Source organism: Clupea harengus, chromosome 17, assembly GCF_900700415.2.
Source record: "Clupea harengus chromosome 17, Ch_v2.0.2, whole genome shotgun sequence".
NCBI lineage: Eukaryota > Metazoa > Chordata > Actinopteri > Clupeiformes > Clupeidae > Clupea > Clupea harengus.
The window spans coordinates 6,254,693-6,271,721 of record NC_045168.1 but is presented as its reverse complement, the minus strand read 5'-3'; the positions used below and the strand labels follow the sequence as shown (position 1 = coordinate 6,271,721).

The 17,029-nt window shown below is 45.1% G+C and overlaps 1 protein-coding gene across 4 annotated transcripts in view; it reads left to right on the top strand.

Annotated features, from left to right (window-relative positions):
• LOC105890081 (trichohyalin-like) overlaps window positions 1-17,029 on the top strand; it is a 125,515-nt gene that overhangs the window by 45,405 nt on the left and 63,081 nt on the right. For 3 of the 4 annotated variants that reach the window (XM_031583512.1, XM_031583513.1, XM_031583511.1), the window contains 10 exons: window positions 821-979; window positions 1,449-1,532; window positions 1,996-2,142; window positions 5,688-5,855; window positions 7,002-7,181; window positions 12,246-12,329; window positions 12,984-13,142; window positions 13,492-13,575; window positions 14,829-14,996; window positions 15,621-15,863. In XM_031583512.1, coding sequence (XP_031439372.1) covers window positions 821-979; window positions 1,449-1,532; window positions 1,996-2,142; window positions 5,688-5,855; window positions 7,002-7,181; window positions 12,246-12,329; window positions 12,984-13,142; window positions 13,492-13,575; window positions 14,829-14,996; window positions 15,621-15,863 — 1,476 coding nt within the window. The remainder of the gene's footprint in view (window positions 1-820; window positions 980-1,448; window positions 1,533-1,995; window positions 2,143-5,687; window positions 5,856-7,001; window positions 7,182-12,245; window positions 12,330-12,983; window positions 13,143-13,491; window positions 13,576-14,828; window positions 14,997-15,620; window positions 15,864-17,029) is intronic. The other variant, XM_031583514.1, reaches the window with a different exon arrangement.

The window sequence follows — 17,029 nt, the reverse complement described above, 5'->3', positions numbered from 1 at the left end:
CACTGCTCCTGATGGCGGTCGAGGGAACACAGTGGACTGAACAGAGAGAGCAGGGCAGGGAAGAGCTGCAGGCTAAAGTTGATTGGCAAAATAATTAGCCTATTATGTCCCTCCACAGATACCGTAGGCTCTCAGGTGTAGCGAGCCTTCCAATGTGATGTTTGGGATAAGTCCCCGTTTGAAATTTAGCATCTGATATTCTATTTTTCAAGTCTCCACCAGTCAGCTGAGACTGACAATGAGGTGCTGTTCATCTAATTTCGTGGCTTTGCATTTCAGGGATTTTAAAAATACCTTTAATAGAGTTTAAACATAATGACTGTAAAATTAGAAGGGCCATGGATGGTCGTGGGTTGTGGTTGACTTTCCGTAAGAGTTGATTGCGAGCTTGTGACTTGAGGTAGCCAGTGGCCATCATTTAGAGTTAAGCATCAGATCTGGTTTGGTTGACTTTAGGCAGATGTAGGTGGTCTTTTGACAGCGTGAGGTGTTGATTATCTTTTTTTGTTTGGTAATGCAGGTGAAAGAAGGGTGATGATTGGCTCACGTCAGCTCAGGAAAGGTGTTGATTGTCCAGACTGAGATGTTTTGATTGGATGATTTTGTTCTGAGTTGCTTCTCCTGCTGGACGTTGCTAGCTTGCTGTTTTTCTGTCATTTAAATTCAGCTGTGTAACCGTGGCAGCGCGGGCCACCAGTTAAATGACATTATGTGGTGTTAGTGCTGATCGAACGCGATTCGGTACAGTGCGACGCCTGAGTGAATAGTCTCCCCCTGAGTGTCTGCCTGTCTGTGTGCTGGGGCGTCGTGTGTCCTGTAGGCCAGCAGGCTGGAGCGGGCGGTGCAGGAGCAGGCACAGGCTCTGGGGCAGCTGCAGCAGAGGCACCAGGAGAGTGTGGAGGAGAACGGACGCCTGCAGGCCCGATTGGAGGCCCAGACCATCACTGCACAGAGCCAGGAGGAAGCGCTCAACACAGAGGTCCACAAGCTCTCAAACCCTCTGTCTCTGTCTGTGTCTCTGTCTCCCTCTGTTTAGACCTCTGTGACATTCACCCTCACTCCCCCTCACTCCCCCTCCCTCCCTCCCTCCCTCCCCCTCTCACTGACTCCCTCTGTCACGCTGTCTCTCTCACACTCTCTCTCGTATATCTGCCTCTCCCTTACTTCCTTTCTGTTTATCTTTTTCTTTCTTATTTTCTTTATGGTCTCTTTCTCTCTCTGAAGTTTATTCTTTGTTCCATCTGGTTTTTAAATCTTCTTTTTTATTTCTTTCTCTTTTTGTTCTGTTCTTGTTATCAACTTCTTCCCTCCTTTTTCTCTGCCTTTCGCTATCTCCCCCCCCCCCCCCCCCCTGCCTTTTTTATCCCTTTCCATCTCCTCCCCACTTCCTCTTATTTTCCCATCCTAACGTTATGAAAACCCTGAGCCCCTCTGTCTCCCCCACACAGATCAGGAACACGGAGGACACACTGCACAAGCTCCAGAAGCAGCTGGCAGACAGGGAGAACGTTACGGAGCGCGCCTTGCAAAAGGCAGGTTCACCCCCTCCCCTGACACTGCCAAACATTTTTGGACACACACACACACAGAGGACACACACACTGGAAAGGCAGAGATGGCATGGGTGCAGTCTGTGCTGCTTTCCCTCACCTACATGCATATACACACACTGAACATGACATGCATGTATTTATATTATGGCAAACCCCAAAGATTTAAGGACTGTTAAGTTGAGTTATTTCAACTCCTAACTCCAAATGTACGTTTTTTTTCTTCTATTGCTTCGTAGTGTTTATGTAATACCTAGATCCTACAATAAAAAAAACACACTGAAGGTTTTATGATCCCTCGTGCTAAAATGTTACTTTACGTTACTTTTTTAAAAGTCGTGCAAATCGTGCAATACACTACACGTTCTAGTGGAGTTATTGCAAAGTCAGGAACATCAACAGCATTTTGATCTCTGGTGCTTCTATCTCCCTGTTTACCTGTCAGATCCTGACCCTAGAGCAGGACCTGGAGAAGACTCAGGGCAGGTACTCAGCGGCCAGTCGGGAGCTCCAGGGCCAGTGCGACCTGGTGGGGGCGCTGGAGAAAGAGCTGGAGCGGACCGGCGCAGCCCAGAAGGAGGCCGCTCACGAGGTACGGCCCTGTGCCGTTTAAAGTCGCAGTCCTCAATTCTGGTGAAATGTTGTTGATATTTTAGCTCAACAGCCAATCAAAAGTAAAACCCTCCCGTCCATGCTCCGGAGCAGTTGATTGGTTGGAACAGTGTACGGCTCGGTCCAAACAACTGTGTTGGTTTCCCATTAACAGAGCCAGGACTGTGCATGAACATGAATGTTTTCTGAGCACACACAGGCAGACACGCACACACACACTTGACAGAGGAACCTGAGGAGAGTGTGTAGTGGATTATAATCAAGGACTGCTCCTTTAAGCTTTGTATGGTGTCTTCGCCTCACTCATGCCTCCTCCTGCCTCCTATCCATCAGGCTGAGGGCGCTGCCACCCTGGGAAGGCGAAACGGGGCCGTTTTGTTTCTGCAAGGGGCCCTAATTGCCCCGCATTAGATTAGGAGCTAGTGTTAAGGCCAGACAAACGATGTGGTGGCTGGGGGAGACGCAGAGTTCAGAAGTTCAGGGTGCCGTGTGATGTGGTTGGTGTGTGTGTGTGTGTGTGTGTGTGTGTGTGTGTTGAACAGAGCAGAGCAGTCTCTTATCAGTGTCTGGGCAGAATCACCGCCTCCCACTGGTCTTGTGGTAGTGTGACTCACCAGCTGTTGTGGTGTGCTGCTATGTGAACGTGTATGTGTGTCTGCCTGCATGTGTGTGTGTTAATGTGTGTGTGTGTGTCTGCCTTTGTGAGTGTGTGTGTGTGCGCGCGTTAATGTGTGTGTGTCTGCATGCATGTGCGTGTGTGTGTGTGTTAATGTGTGTGTTAATGTGTGTTTTACTCTTACTGTTCGGCTTGAAAATCCACACACTAATATGCCCAATCCTGTCTGTCTCTGGTACTCTGTGTGTGTGTGTGTGTGTGTGTGTGCGTGTGTGGATCTGTGTCCTTGTGTTTTCTGAGCTACTTCAGTACTAGAGGTACTCTGGAGTCTCCAGCTGGTCTGAGTTTGCCCATGCGTCAGCAGACAGGGCATGGAGTGTGTGTGTGTGGGGGGGGGTCCTTGTAACCCTCTCCTGACCTCACCAGAGTCTCAGTTTGCTCCCAGTTTAATCACTACCACAGTCCGTAACCAATCAGATCGCACTGTCAGAGCCTTCAACCAATCAGCACTCACTGTCTGAGCCGTCAAACCAATCAGGATCCACTGTCAGCTCCTGCACCCACTGAGAATGTTGGTGACTGATATATGGCACTTATTATATTACATATGTTAGTTTGATAGGCAGTGCAGTTGGTAGGGTGGGGTCAAATCAGCATGGCTTCTTTAAAACCCTCTACTGCCTGCTACTCCTGTGACAATGGTGTAGTTCTTTAAAAACATCACATTTCTGTGCTGAGTCCCAGCTTAGTCATCTGCTGTTCGATATCACAACGCACATTAGACGTGTCACAGTTGTGTGTCAGTGTCCTGTAATAGTGATGTGAAACCAGTGATTAATAATTCTCAGTTATTAAGGGTGTAAAAAGCTGCTGTTTGCCTGTAAAGAGGTGTCTGGTCTCCAGTGGGATTGGCATCACTTCAGAAGGCATCATTAAGCCTAATGAGACACCAAATGTTTAGCCTCATCCTCTGGTTCGATCTGTCTGTCTGTGTGTGTGTTTGTGTGCGCGTGTGCGCGTATGTGTGTGTTGTGAGTTTGTGTGTGTGAGTGTGCTCTAAGTGTGTGTGTGTGTACACTGTGAGTGTTTGAGCCGTGTGTGTGTGTGTGTGTGTGTGTGCACATGTATGCTCTGATATCTGACTGCTTGAAGCAGACCTGTCCTGAGTTGGGAGACATCTTTGACAAATCTCCGCCATGTTTCAGCAAAGTGGGTGTTTTTTCCTCTCATGGCCTCTCCCTCCTCAGTCTCTCAAGGCCTCGCGCCGCTGCAGTGCTGTAATCTGGCGTTCAGCGCAGATGCAGTTGTCATCAGACGAGCCTCACCTCCAGTGTCTCTACATGAAAGGAGGAGCAGTTGCTGAGAACTAACCCATTGAAGTGTTGGCAGAAGTGTTTGGATGTGTGCACTATCAGAGGAGTTTGCTTCATGTGTTTGCTTGCTTCATTGATCTGTTTTAGTCCAGTTTTTTTTTTTTCTCTGCTCATTCCCTCTTAATTTCCATAGTACCCCATAACTCCCCTTAATTCCCATAGTGACCGCATATTTCCCCCCTTGATTTTGAAACATTGATGAGTTCTACCTGTATGTAAGCTACCAGGTTTACTGGTGATGCTCTTGCTCACATCTCTGATCCTGGGCACATATTATCTCATTTCTTTTTGGTATCTTCTGTTTTAGTTTTTTCTGAGTGTCCTCTTGCCTTTCATTTGGTTTTAATCAGACTTGCATCAGATCTCTGACACCTTTGTTTATGTAGTGTGTACCAACACTGATTTAGTGAAACTGTCAGACGCGTCCCCCTTGTTGTGTTCATTATTTTTGACGTGTGAGTGTTGTTCTCATCAGCGGCGAACAACATCAATTACAGAAACATCATTTGACACCCACTGGCATCAATTAACAACCACAGCTGAACACGTTTGAGATGCACAACAGCGTCTAGTTGCTTCTATGTACTTTTTAAGTAGAATAAACTTGAAGTTAGAAGATCTTCACTATGGACCAGATCTTGGGTGCGTATGCACCTACTTTTCTGTTTAATTAATTATTTCTGTAAACACAGGATTTGGTGGAGATACATTGCGTTCATGTAAGATCAGCTCTAGAGCAGGGTTTCCTGGGGATTACTGTTTTTTTGCCTGGTGAAATTTATAAAAAAAATACATTAAAAAAAATATATAATTTAAAAACCTGCCGGTGGCCATCCCTAAACAGGACATTTGTGTTTTGACAGCAAATTAACAGCCTATAGTACTTTTCTTCACCAAAGGGGTGCGACTTCCCCTGAAGTATCAACTGAATCAGCAGCCGCACCTGTCGTTGATGCCATGCACGCGCAACTAGATGTAGTGGCAGTGATGACGGTGCTCCACGGTCGTGGGGGTCTAACCTTTGCGACAGCTTATTTATGAGTTCGGTGAGCTGCACCCCCCGACTGGACAACACTGCCCATGTCAAGCGTGCCACTAGAGAGAGCCGGCTCTCTGCAGAATGGAATTAAGGCGGCGCTGCAAAGTCATCTGGAGGAAGAGAGCAATAGACTTATGCGCAGTGCAAGCTGCAAAGATGCATTGGGCACGTTTGATTTCAAGTCGGCAGCAGAGGACTTTGCAAAAAATGGAGAATGAAAAACAGGAGAAAATTGAATGTTACCAAGAATCCTACAGGTGTTACAGGTCACAGGTGTTCTGTAATAGCCTACATTTTAGTGGCTAATATTGAGGTTTTGCCCAATCATTACTATTTCTTTTGCGTAATTAATTAACTAGTGAAACTGATTTGAGGTCTTTGTCATTCTCCCATCATCCTAGGTGTAAATAGACTGTTATTGAAACGTGACTGGTGAAAGTCAATTCTTGTCACGACTGGCATTGCAGAGGTTAACCATGTATGTGTTCCCTGTGAAGGTGAGCGATCGTGAGGAGCGCCTTTTACACCTGCAGTTGGAGCTGACCACTCTGCGCACCTCGCAGGAGCACACCAGGAGGGCCCTCGCCGTGAAGGAGCAGCTGCACGCCCAGCTCTCCCAGGAGAACCGGGTCGTGAGGGAGAACATGAGCTCCCTCCAGAACCAGGTACCTGCCGTCTGCTGTGACCCCTCTCCTCTGAGCAGACACCAGCCACTGTAATGGCACTCTCAAATAGCAGGGCTAGGAGTTCAGATCATTTTCATCTTCTAGCACAGTTGTGTCATCACGCCCAGCATTCAGTAATGTGATACGGCCATATTTAGATCCGCCGGGGATTCTAGAGGGGTTTGCGAGCGGTGTAAATGAAGGACTTTAGCTCATTTGAATATCGTTTGGGCAGAAATGTAAAAATGTGATTTTTTTTCCCTCCTCCCTCTCTCTCGCTCTCTCTCACTCTCTCGTTGAATAATAAATGAGAACATTAAGGAAGCATACTAATGATACATATAATTGGCTTTGGATTTTCCTTTAAGCACTTCTGGACATTTCTTACACCAGGGGATGAAGAGGAAACTCATTTGCAATGACCAATCACCTTGCCCTTGAAATGAAAAACAAAACAAAAGTCACCCCATTTTCACCCATTCTGATTGCTTGGTGCTGTGTGACCTTTCTTTTGTACGTCTCTAACCACATATCAGAATATATATTTTATTGCCCAAAGTCATTCCCTGTAATTCCTGAAACTGTGATCCAGTAATATACCATCAAAGAGAAACGGGCTGTGGTGGGGGAAATCTGGCAGCGGTAAGAATGTGCATAAATGATTAATTTCCATCTGAACAGATGTGTACTTGAATGGCCACAGAACAGCCCAGTGATCAGCGCTGAGCTGTTACCCGATCAATACGCCTGCCTGTGTGAGGTGGCGGAGGCCCTGCAGCCCCGCAGCCCTCCCAGGCTGGTGTTAACCACAGCCCCTACAGACACATGTTTATTTACCAGTCACTTCTATGGTCACAATTATTGACGTAAACATATTCCTAATGCATGAAATATTAAAATCTCATTGTTAAGCTGGCATTTTTTATCTCTCCTGCAGGTATGGTGAGCAAGATTAGCAAAAGGCCTGTGCTGAAACGGGCTTTCAGTCAATGAACTGGTGGATCCCTTCTTATTGGGAACTTTGTTAAATCCAGTGTCTGTATTTTAAACCCAGTACAAATGTTTCTGAGAGCCAGGGAGGATTGTCGTGTTGATTGGGAAGTGCGTTGAACTTTGGTCTTCCTCTGCTCTTGTCTCTGTGTTCAGTTGCAGGCCAGCGAGGGGAAAGTTAATAGCCTGGGTTTAGAAGTTGGCACACTGAAGTCCAAATTACAGGAAAAGAGCGAACAATCTCAACAGCTGCAAGATCAAATTCTCAAGCAGCAGGAGGCTCTAAGTAGGGCAGGCGAAACTTTAAAAGACACAAGGAAAGCAGCTGGCAATAAGGTAAAGGGAGTTGAAGTTATTTTTTTTTCTTCCTTCTCTCTCTCTTCTTTTCTTTTCCTCCTCCTCTCTGAGAGAAAAAAAAAAGAAGTGTGTGTGTGTGTGTTTCTGAACTTTCTCCTCCCCTGTGATGGTGAATTCCCAAGATGTGTTGTTTAGAGGAATATGGAGTCTATTACACTAATTTCACAGTGTCTTATCTAAATATCAGCATACGGAGACAGCTCTTATTGGTGTTGGCATCCTCTAAAACGCCCGCGTTACAGTATAGTTTCATAATCACAGAGGACTAACACAGTGTAGAATGAAAACAGCTCGACGCCCATCAAATCCAAACTGGCAAAGGAGGAGGTATTTTAAGTGTTTTCTCTACAGAGCAAAGCTGTCTTCTTATTTTAACTTTAAATGAATTTCAGATGAAGGGGGATGAGAGATGGGGGTGTGGGGGATGGTGAGGTTGAGGGGGGGGGGGCAAAAAGTGTGAAGCTTATGATGGTCTAACCTGGGAGAATGTTTGGTGATATACATTTAATTCTGCCGCTATGCAAAAAAACATTTCTTTAACCCCTGCAACGGAATGAAAAAAAATACATAACTAAACATAACCGCTTGTGATGGGTTTCAATTAATCTCGTCGACTTTTATCTGCAGATTTGCTAAGCAAACAACACAGCCATTAATTTCAGCTCGGGTCCTGTTTCTGCTCGACATCTGGCTTTAGTTTACTGTGAAAACTTTTCTCTCTGATCTCATATGTTGAACTACTGTAACTTTGCCACTGTCCATTTCCTGTGGAACAGGAAAGAAAGAAGGAAAAAAGGAGGGGGGGAGACAGAGTTGAAGAACAATAATAGCTTTTTGTTCCTGAGACGTCTCTGCGTTAGCACAGCTGAATAAATAGCTCCAGCACCCTGTTTGAAATAACTCCTTCCATGCCGCCTGTTTAGAGTCATGCAGTCTCGAGACATTTAGTGCCTCACCAGCTTATGACCAGGCAATAGTTTTCATTTGGAACGAAAAGGGAGATATATAAGGAAAATATATGTATTTGCTTAAATCAATTTCTCTGAGCATTCCTCTCTGGGTGTGAGGCCTGTGTTAATACAGGGGCTGGTGACTCAGGCCCAGACCCAGAGGGCTTTTGTCCGAACGGTGCTACTTTAGTAAGAAGACAAAGGCAACAAAGGGTCGTGTTTTGTTTCAGCCATCGCAGCCTCCATTATATGAGAAGAAAAAAGCATAGGGTGTGTGTGTGTGTGTGTGTGTGTGTGTGTGTGTCTGTGTGTTTGGGGGTGGGTGGGTTATGGGGATGATAATTTGCTGCTGTGAAGTTAGTGCGCCTGAACGGACAGAGACAATGTCAGGGGCTTGCAGCCCTGGCCAGGCAGTGGAGGGGGCCAGGATGGATTCCATTCATAGCTGCGTTGAAACTACCCAGAATCCTCGGCTTGAAGGTGGCTGGAACCAGAGGCCTCATAATAAGCCGCAGGATGTTCCCCAGATGTCCTAGACAAGCACTGGATGACTCTTTATATTGCACTGCCTTTACTACAGTGTAATTATGCCATTAACAACAGAACAACCGACTAAGTTAATTACCGTGTAAGTATTTGAAAGGATATGCCATGTATAAAGTATTTAGCAGAATGGTGCAACCTACCTGAGGCTTTTGTTAGGTTATAAGACTATTATTTGGGTAGAGTTAGAATTCAGACTACGATAACTTAAGTCAAAATGCTATCACACATATATAATTAGTGTTTTCCATGGTACTTCCAACAGTATTTTTACAATCTAACATGGACTATGTTATATAAAGTGTTACTAAATCAAGCTCAAACACTTTAGATTACATTCTTAGTTGCAATACTGATTGAATTTCAACCTCACCTAACTTAAAGGGCATGGTAATTCTTTCCGCATCTTGCCATGAATATTTAAAATGTGTTTTTTCCCCCTCAATAAACTTTTGTTTGTTTGTTTGTTGCTATCAACCCCCCATCCACACACACACACACACACACTCCCCCCCGCCACGTCCCACGTTCTCTTCTGTGTCTTTAGCGCTTGACTGTTCGTCAACTGGGATTGTGACTGTCAGCTTTTTGAAGTGAGAGGAAAAGTGGATGGGGAGATACGCAGAGACAGATACACAGTGATTGATTTAAAAATACCTGCCTCTTGATTTTGTTTGTTTGGTGTCTTTCCTGTCCGTAATCGCAGTGCTTTTTTCCCGCTTGCTTATTCCTGTCGGAAAGTTTGGGAGTGATTGACCCAGTTGGTGGGTGTCGGGACTGTGCCTGTCTCTTCCGTGACACAGACTCCTTAAGTAAATAATCAACAAAGGCCGGGTGTCTGTCATTTAAAACAACACACCTCACCCAGAGTAATGCATAGTTCACAGCCATCTGTGACACCACTTGCCATGTATTAGCTATACATAGTTTTATTACATATATTGTTATATACTGTATATATATATTTTTTTTTTGTACTGTTTTTTTATCTAATGTTTTTCTAACGGGTTGTTAGTCACTTTGGCCGAAAGCATCTACTAAATACCGTAACTAGAAATAGAACTAGAACTATTACTTTATTTCAAGTAGGCATTAATGCTCAGCACTTAATGATTAACTTTCACAATGTGCTGCTTGTTATTTACACCTTTGTTCCTACTTTACGCTCCTTTACCCACTTTAGATATGTATCTAAATGTTCTCCTCATAGTCAGTGTTATTCACAGATTTGTACCTAACCCTTGCACTCACTCACACACTTACGAATCTGTAACTACTTAAATAATAGCCTTAATTAACTCCCTTGGGCTAATTATTACCTTGGAACTTATGGTACTTAAAAACGGTGACCGTTACGTTAATGTAATCCAGTATATCATAATACTTTTGCTGTAATATGAGTACATTAAGCAGCAGTTCCTGTTGTTATGAGAGCATGTGTAATATCTCTGAACTCCGTAACCTAACCATATGCACAGGGGTAGTCTGCTGTCTCCTGGGTTCCTAATGACATGTAATGTGACATTTAATTTGAACCGCGATGACTTAGAAAGGCAATATGTAAACGTGGTGTATCCCGGCAGTAAAAAGGCGTAAAGCCGTGTTGTTTCCCCGCGCCACGGCGACCAGGGCTGCTCCTAATGCGGTGTAAAGGCTGATTTCCTCTGAATGTTTCATGAGGAGGCTGCATCTCCCTCCCTCCCTGTCTTTGGTTGGGCGGCTCGCGCCACACACCTCCACACCTCTCCTCTCCTCTCCGTCTGTTTTTCCCCGGCCTTCAGACACGCTTAGTGTCAGCCGCCTGTGCAGCGGAGCACGGGCCGCTGTCGGCCCTGTAAACCGACGCCACAATGAGCCTGTTAAATGTGCTCGCGAGAGGGGAACACGATATATTATGCATGCATGAAATGTACAAACACAAAGGAATTATGCAGCACAGATATGATACACTTCCTCCTAACAGCCTTTTGATGCAGCCTGGGAACCATTTGAACTGCTGCTCATGCTTTTGCTTGGCCACTGCCAACATAATACCGGTATCTAAGAGGACTTCCTCAGACAGGAAGAATTCCTTTGTAACACAGAAGATGCCTAGTTTATATTTTTGGAGCTTACCAAACCGCTTTCATTTAATTTCATTTAATTTAATGAAACCTAGCCGTTTGACTTTTCATTATGTACTTTTGTTTTGTTTGTACTGTAGTGATGGTAACCGCATCAGAAATCCTTCCTGTATTAAGTGGATTGCATAGCCTCCCACTTTTTCCTTTTTTTTCTTTTATAAAGCTGGCCATGCATAATGTAAATGATAAATCTATCTTGAATCCTACGTCTTTCTCCCCTGCTTTCAGAACCCATGCCTTGGGTGTGCTTTGCTGCTGAGTCCAAAGGCATCACGCATTGACAGATGACCAATGCAAAAACATTTAAGGGCTGTAAGCATTGATCTTGATTATGTTTGTACAGGCCACAAAAGCAATTATTCTCCCGAATATAGTTCAGAAGATCGACGGAAGGGGCCAGAAATGCTGGAATTATTGCAAATGGCAGATATTAACGAGTGGTGCAGGTGGACAGTGTGTTTTAATGAAAGGAACGGCACCGATGCCGATAATGAAATCCTGATGCGTGTCAGTGTGGCAGTCAGGCCTCCCGCCATCTCGTCAGCGTCGGAGGCGGCCGCTGGACGAGCCGAGGAGGAATCTGGTGCCAAGTTGCCTTCTGCGCCGTCATCTGAGACTGTTCCTCATGGGCTGAGGGTGAAGGTCAAGGAGCTATCTTAACTCCATCAATCCTGTGGACAGTTACAAACGACCTTTCACTTTCCATAAGACACTCAATATGCTGAATGTGTATGTGTGTGTGTGTGTGTGTGTGTGTGTGTGGAGTGGGATGGGGGGGTGAGATACATTTTTCTGTGTTTTCAAAGCAGAGGGAAATAAGAGGCTTGGTGATGGTTGCGGAGAGCGAAGGGTGCAGGTCGCGCTGAGATCTCTCCAAGCGCTTCATTCCCCTCCGCGTGCGCTGATTGAAACTAATATCTCATTAAAAGAAACTGACTCGCGTTCGCCAAAGCAGAAGATTGAAGATGTTATTGAAAGTCGAGATGAACTCTCGGAATATAAAGAGGCTGATTAGACAATGCGCCCTTAAAAAAACACATACACACACACACACACACACACACACACACACACACACACACATACACACACACACACACGCAAACAAAAGGAGAGATGCTCAGTGTTCAGACCAGGCATAATAACACATGCAGTACACACACCCACCACTCTATTGCCAGGCACAAGGCTGAGCATATCTGGGGTAACTCAATAATGTGTTTTTCATTCTGGCCTTAATTATTTCGAAAGGTTGAATATGACGGGAAAAGTGTTATGCCTGGAATGAATGATTGTTTTCTCATTGAGATGAGTCATTCAACTTGATTTTTTTGCGTTATTGTGCTCTCTCTGCATGTGTGTGTGTGTGTGTGTGTAAGCTGACATCTCTCATCCACATTGGGCTGTGTTTGTTTGTTTGCTTTCAGATACAACGCAAAGACAACAAGCTCAACACACTGCAGAAGGAGCTGGAGGAATTTAAAAAACAGCTCTCAGATTATAAAAATGAGGTAGAAGCACAAAAAAACATCGTCTTGTTTTTATATCTTAGACCTTGTTTGACATCTTTCAGGTCATATAGATTGATTTCAGATGTATTTTTTAATTGAATTTGTAATTAGAATAAACACAACAGTTTTATTTCTTTAAAGCTTTTCTGGTGCCCCTGTGTAGCTCCTAGTGTTCTGCTGGCACAATGTGCAAGATGAATGTGACAAAACTCAGGCCCTGTCCACACGGGGCAAATTTTAAAACACATAATTATTTGTCCATTTAAGCCCTTCCATCCACACTAAAACAGCGTTTTCCGACACCGAAAATGCTACTTTCCGAAAAAGCTCTCTGATGTGTGTAAATGGGATTGAGTTGTAGAGTGGACACAGAAAACTGAGGGTTTCAGAAAACAATGACATACAGTTGCCATGACACTGGCAAAAATTTGTGCTGGAGACACCAAAACAAACATAGTGGAACAACAACAACAAACACTTTAAGGCGTTTCAACGTTTTAGTGTTGGACATAAATCTGATCTGAACGTTCTGTAAGTTGTTTGGACAAAAGCATCTGCTAAACGAATGAATATAAATGTCTGTGAATGTGTGTTAAACTTCACGATCACATTGAGTGACTTCAGACACAAATGTCCTGCTCCTGCCCCGTCCAGCATGAGGCCACCATCCAGAGACTGGAGGAGGACACGGCAGAGCTGATGGCCCAGTTACAGCAGCGCTCACGGGACCTCACCAGCCTGAGTGCGGAGAAGAGCCGGCTGGAGCTGGAGCTGGTCCTCATCACCGAGAAACACCACACCGCCCAACACGAGGTAGGACATAATACAAACACGGTAGGAAACACAGCCTGCTACCGCACTGCTCAACCTGAGGTAGAAAAACACAACCTGCTACCGCACTGCTCAACCTGAGGTAGAAAAACACAACCTGCTAGCGCACTGCTCAACCTGAGGTAGAAAACACAACCTGCTACCGCACTGCTCAACCCGAGGAAGAACTCCAGCACTGCAGGGCCCAAGACTAGGTGCATGTGACCAGCATGCTACAGAAGGCCTCACAAATAAAAGCAAAACAGATACTCCAGTAAATGTTCAGAGTTTTTGTTGCATTTAGCCTCACGCTACTAGTTTGCATCGTGTGTGTGTGTGTTTCTTTGTGCAGGTGAGCTGTCGAGATCAGGTGACTCTGCACATGAAGACAGATTTAAGAGCCATCGAGGAAAGACATCAAGGAACACAAGAGGAGGTGAGACATGGAGAGTATGTGAGACAGCAAGACAGTGTAGGGAGGGAGTGAGAGAGGGACGGTGAGGGATAGAGAGAGAGATAGTGAGAGGGATTGAGAGAGAGAGAGAGAGAGAGAGAGAGAGAAATGAATGAATGAATGAAATGGTAAAATGGCGATGGTGTGTGAGGAAGCCAGAAAGCAAGAGTGGACAAGCATGTGAGGGGGAGACAGTGAGTGAATGAGAGAGTTGGGCAACTGAATGAGAGAGTTGGGTGAGTGAGTGTGTTTGTCAGTGTGTCAAAACGGGCGTGTTTGTGCCAGCGTCTGTGTGTGTTTGTGAGTATATTTGTGTGTGTGTGTGTGTCTGTGTGTATGTGTGTGTGTTTGTGTATACGTGTGTGTGTACGGGTGTGTGTGTGTCTGTGTGTCTCAGGAGGAGGCGCGTGTCCTGCCTGCTCCTGTAGTGGAGCAGCTGCCACCCATCTGTTTACCCCCTCATGAATAACGCATGAGCCGCCTGTTTGGAGAGATGCAGAATAATTTTCAATATTTAGCAGGGTCATGAATACGGATGACACTGACGTCAGTGTGTGTGTGTGTGTGTGTGTGTGTGTGTGTGTGTGTGTGTGTGTGTGTGTGTGTGTGTGTGTGTGTGTGTGTGTGTGACCCCATGTGTGTGTGTGCGTGTATGTGTTTGTTTGTGGTCTGTGTGTGCATGTCTGTGTAGATGCCTCTCTGTAGAGTGGGTATTTGATTGCAAGAATGTGTATCCATGTCTTTGTATGCACAACGGTCTGGTGATGTATATTTTTGTACGTGTATGATGTATTTGTTTGTGTCTGTTTATGAGAGTGTGTGTGTGGGTGTGTGCATATATTCAGAGACTGGCTCTTGATCGGATAGCGCTACACTGCCCAGTCTAAATGGACCTAGGATACTTTGTATATACTTTGTGAGTAGGTGGTCTATGACATTAAACACAAGTGTGACTGCAAATGTTTTCCATTTATCTGCATATAAAGGGAGAACTACATATGTTGACCCCAGGAAGAAGAAGGCAAGGCCTCATCAGATAATGTGCGCCGCAATTTTTGTTAACCACTTCCTCCAGGTGTAAGGGAGGCTTGTCTTTGGCTGCATTGGTATGCCCGTATCTGTGTGTGTGCATGAGTTTATTTACATACTGTGTGGGTGTGTGTGTGTGTGTGTGTGTGTGTGTGTGTGTGTGTGTGTGTGTGTGTGTGTGTGTGTGTGTGTGTGTGTGTGTAAAGCTGGTGGCTCTAGAGGCAGAGGTCAGCAGGCTTAATGAGGTCATGAACAGGCAGCGTGAGCAGCTCGGAGAGGCGGAGCAAAGCTGTCGCCAAGCCCACCTACGCCTGCAGCAGGAACAACAGGAGAAGCAGAGAACACACGCACATCTACACAACACTCAACTCCAGGTACACACACACACACACACACACACAAACTCTCACACATACACACACACACACAAACACACACCATAGTCCCAAACACACAGTTACACACAAGCGTACATAGTTATTTCACATTGAAATCCACACCCTAAAAACCTTAAGTAAAGAAATGCTAAAGCCTTAACAAATCCCACATCCCTATCATTCCCTTTCTCTCTCTCTCTCTCTCCCTCTCTACATAACCATTCCAGCTGCTTTCACTGCATATACAGACAAAGACGGCTGCTTCTAGGCTGAACCCCAAATACTAGAGAGCTTTATAAAATGTGTGGACAGACAGACATTATAGAAAGGACAAATTAAACAATATATGCATCTAGGGTAAAGTTTTCTTTCTTTGAATAAAAACATTTGAATCTGAGAATTACATACAAAAGCAAGGATCTACACTAAAAAGTCTTTCAAACCTAGTTTTCTTATACATTTCTGATCATTGGCTGTATATAAAATTAAAGTTGTAATGTAATTATAGTTAATGTCTCTCTCTCTGTCTCTCTCTCTCTCTCTCTCTCTCTCTCTCTCTCTCTCTGTCTGTCTGTCTGTCTCTCTCTCTCTCTCTCTCTCTCTCTCTCTCTCTCTGTCTAGCTGAATAGCCAGGCTGAGTTCCTGTCGGCTGTGCGCTCTGAGCTGGAGGCCCTGAAGCAGACCCACTGTGCTGACGAGCAGCGCTGGAGCCAGAAGTCCTCCCTGCTTCAGGGCCAGTTGGACGAGACGCGCTCCCAGCTCCGGGAGACCTCCGCCCAGGCCAGCCAGCAACGGCACGCCCTCAAGAAGCTCAAGAGCCAGGCCAACCAGGCCCAGACACAGCTGCAGCACGCCCAAGACAAGGTGCACTACCACCACCACCACCATCTAATCTAATACACACCTGTGGGCTTCTGTGGCTTACCTGGTGGAGTGACATGTTAAATAACAACAAGACCATGGGTTCCATATTCAGGGTGCACACATAGTGATACAACTGTACTTTATGGTGCTCTGGATAAAATGTCAGTAAAATGAATAAATGTAAACAATTGCACCGTATATATATCTCCCAGTGACCCCATTCTTCACCCAGGTAAGGCCTGATGAGGCTTATCTGGTGATCCAGCAGTATAGTGATGTAGTGTGCAATGACAGGGACGTGGGGTAGGGACAGAAATCACTTTTAATTGGTGATTTTAAATGGGTTTTGTGCCAGGCCTTGTGAGAAGGATTATTTTGAGGGCGTCACTCGCCGTTCATTTAGTGAAACAGAGCTTGGGCACACTCTCAGGTTTTAAACCGGCACATTGTGTGCGCCTAATTGGTGTATTGGGAACACTAAGTGCTTAATTGATTTTCAAAGTTTCCAGAGCTGAACGCAGTTGGCACGATCGGGATTGGTCCGAACAAGACAATGGCTCTCCTTTGGGCTACAGAATGGAGTCATTAAGTTATTGTGCTACACAGCATGTGATAGATGCAAAAATAGCGCGATATAAAAGGATAATTAATTTAACCTTTTTTTTTTCTTTCCAGTTCCTTTTTTTTGGAAGGGTCCTGTTTCTTTTTTTTAAGTTAGTGGGACAGAGGAAAGGGTACATAAGGTCTTTGACAAAGCCAGAGGAGAAGCACATCAAAGGTATTACGGTCTCTCACTGTCATTTCTGAATCAAAGGCGTGTTATCAGATTGACTCAGAAGAATATCAGTAGGTCAGTTTTGTTGCCCCTTCGATAGAACAGAGTGTCCGCAGAAACTTGCTGGAATGTGAAAAACATCAGAGTCATATTACAGTTTGATCCTGATGATTCCATTTGCCATGGAGTGGACTTTTGAGTTTGGGTGTCGGTGTGTGTTTGGGTGTGGGTGTGTGTGTGCGTGTGCGTCCAACAGCTCTCGTCCTACGTGTCACTGTCAGTGTCTTTACTTTCTGTCAAAGGAAGGGTCACAAAAGTGGCTTACAGGAATGCAAGGATGGAAAAATGATCAGTGTGTGTGAGTTCATATCCATTATTAAGCTTAAAAATA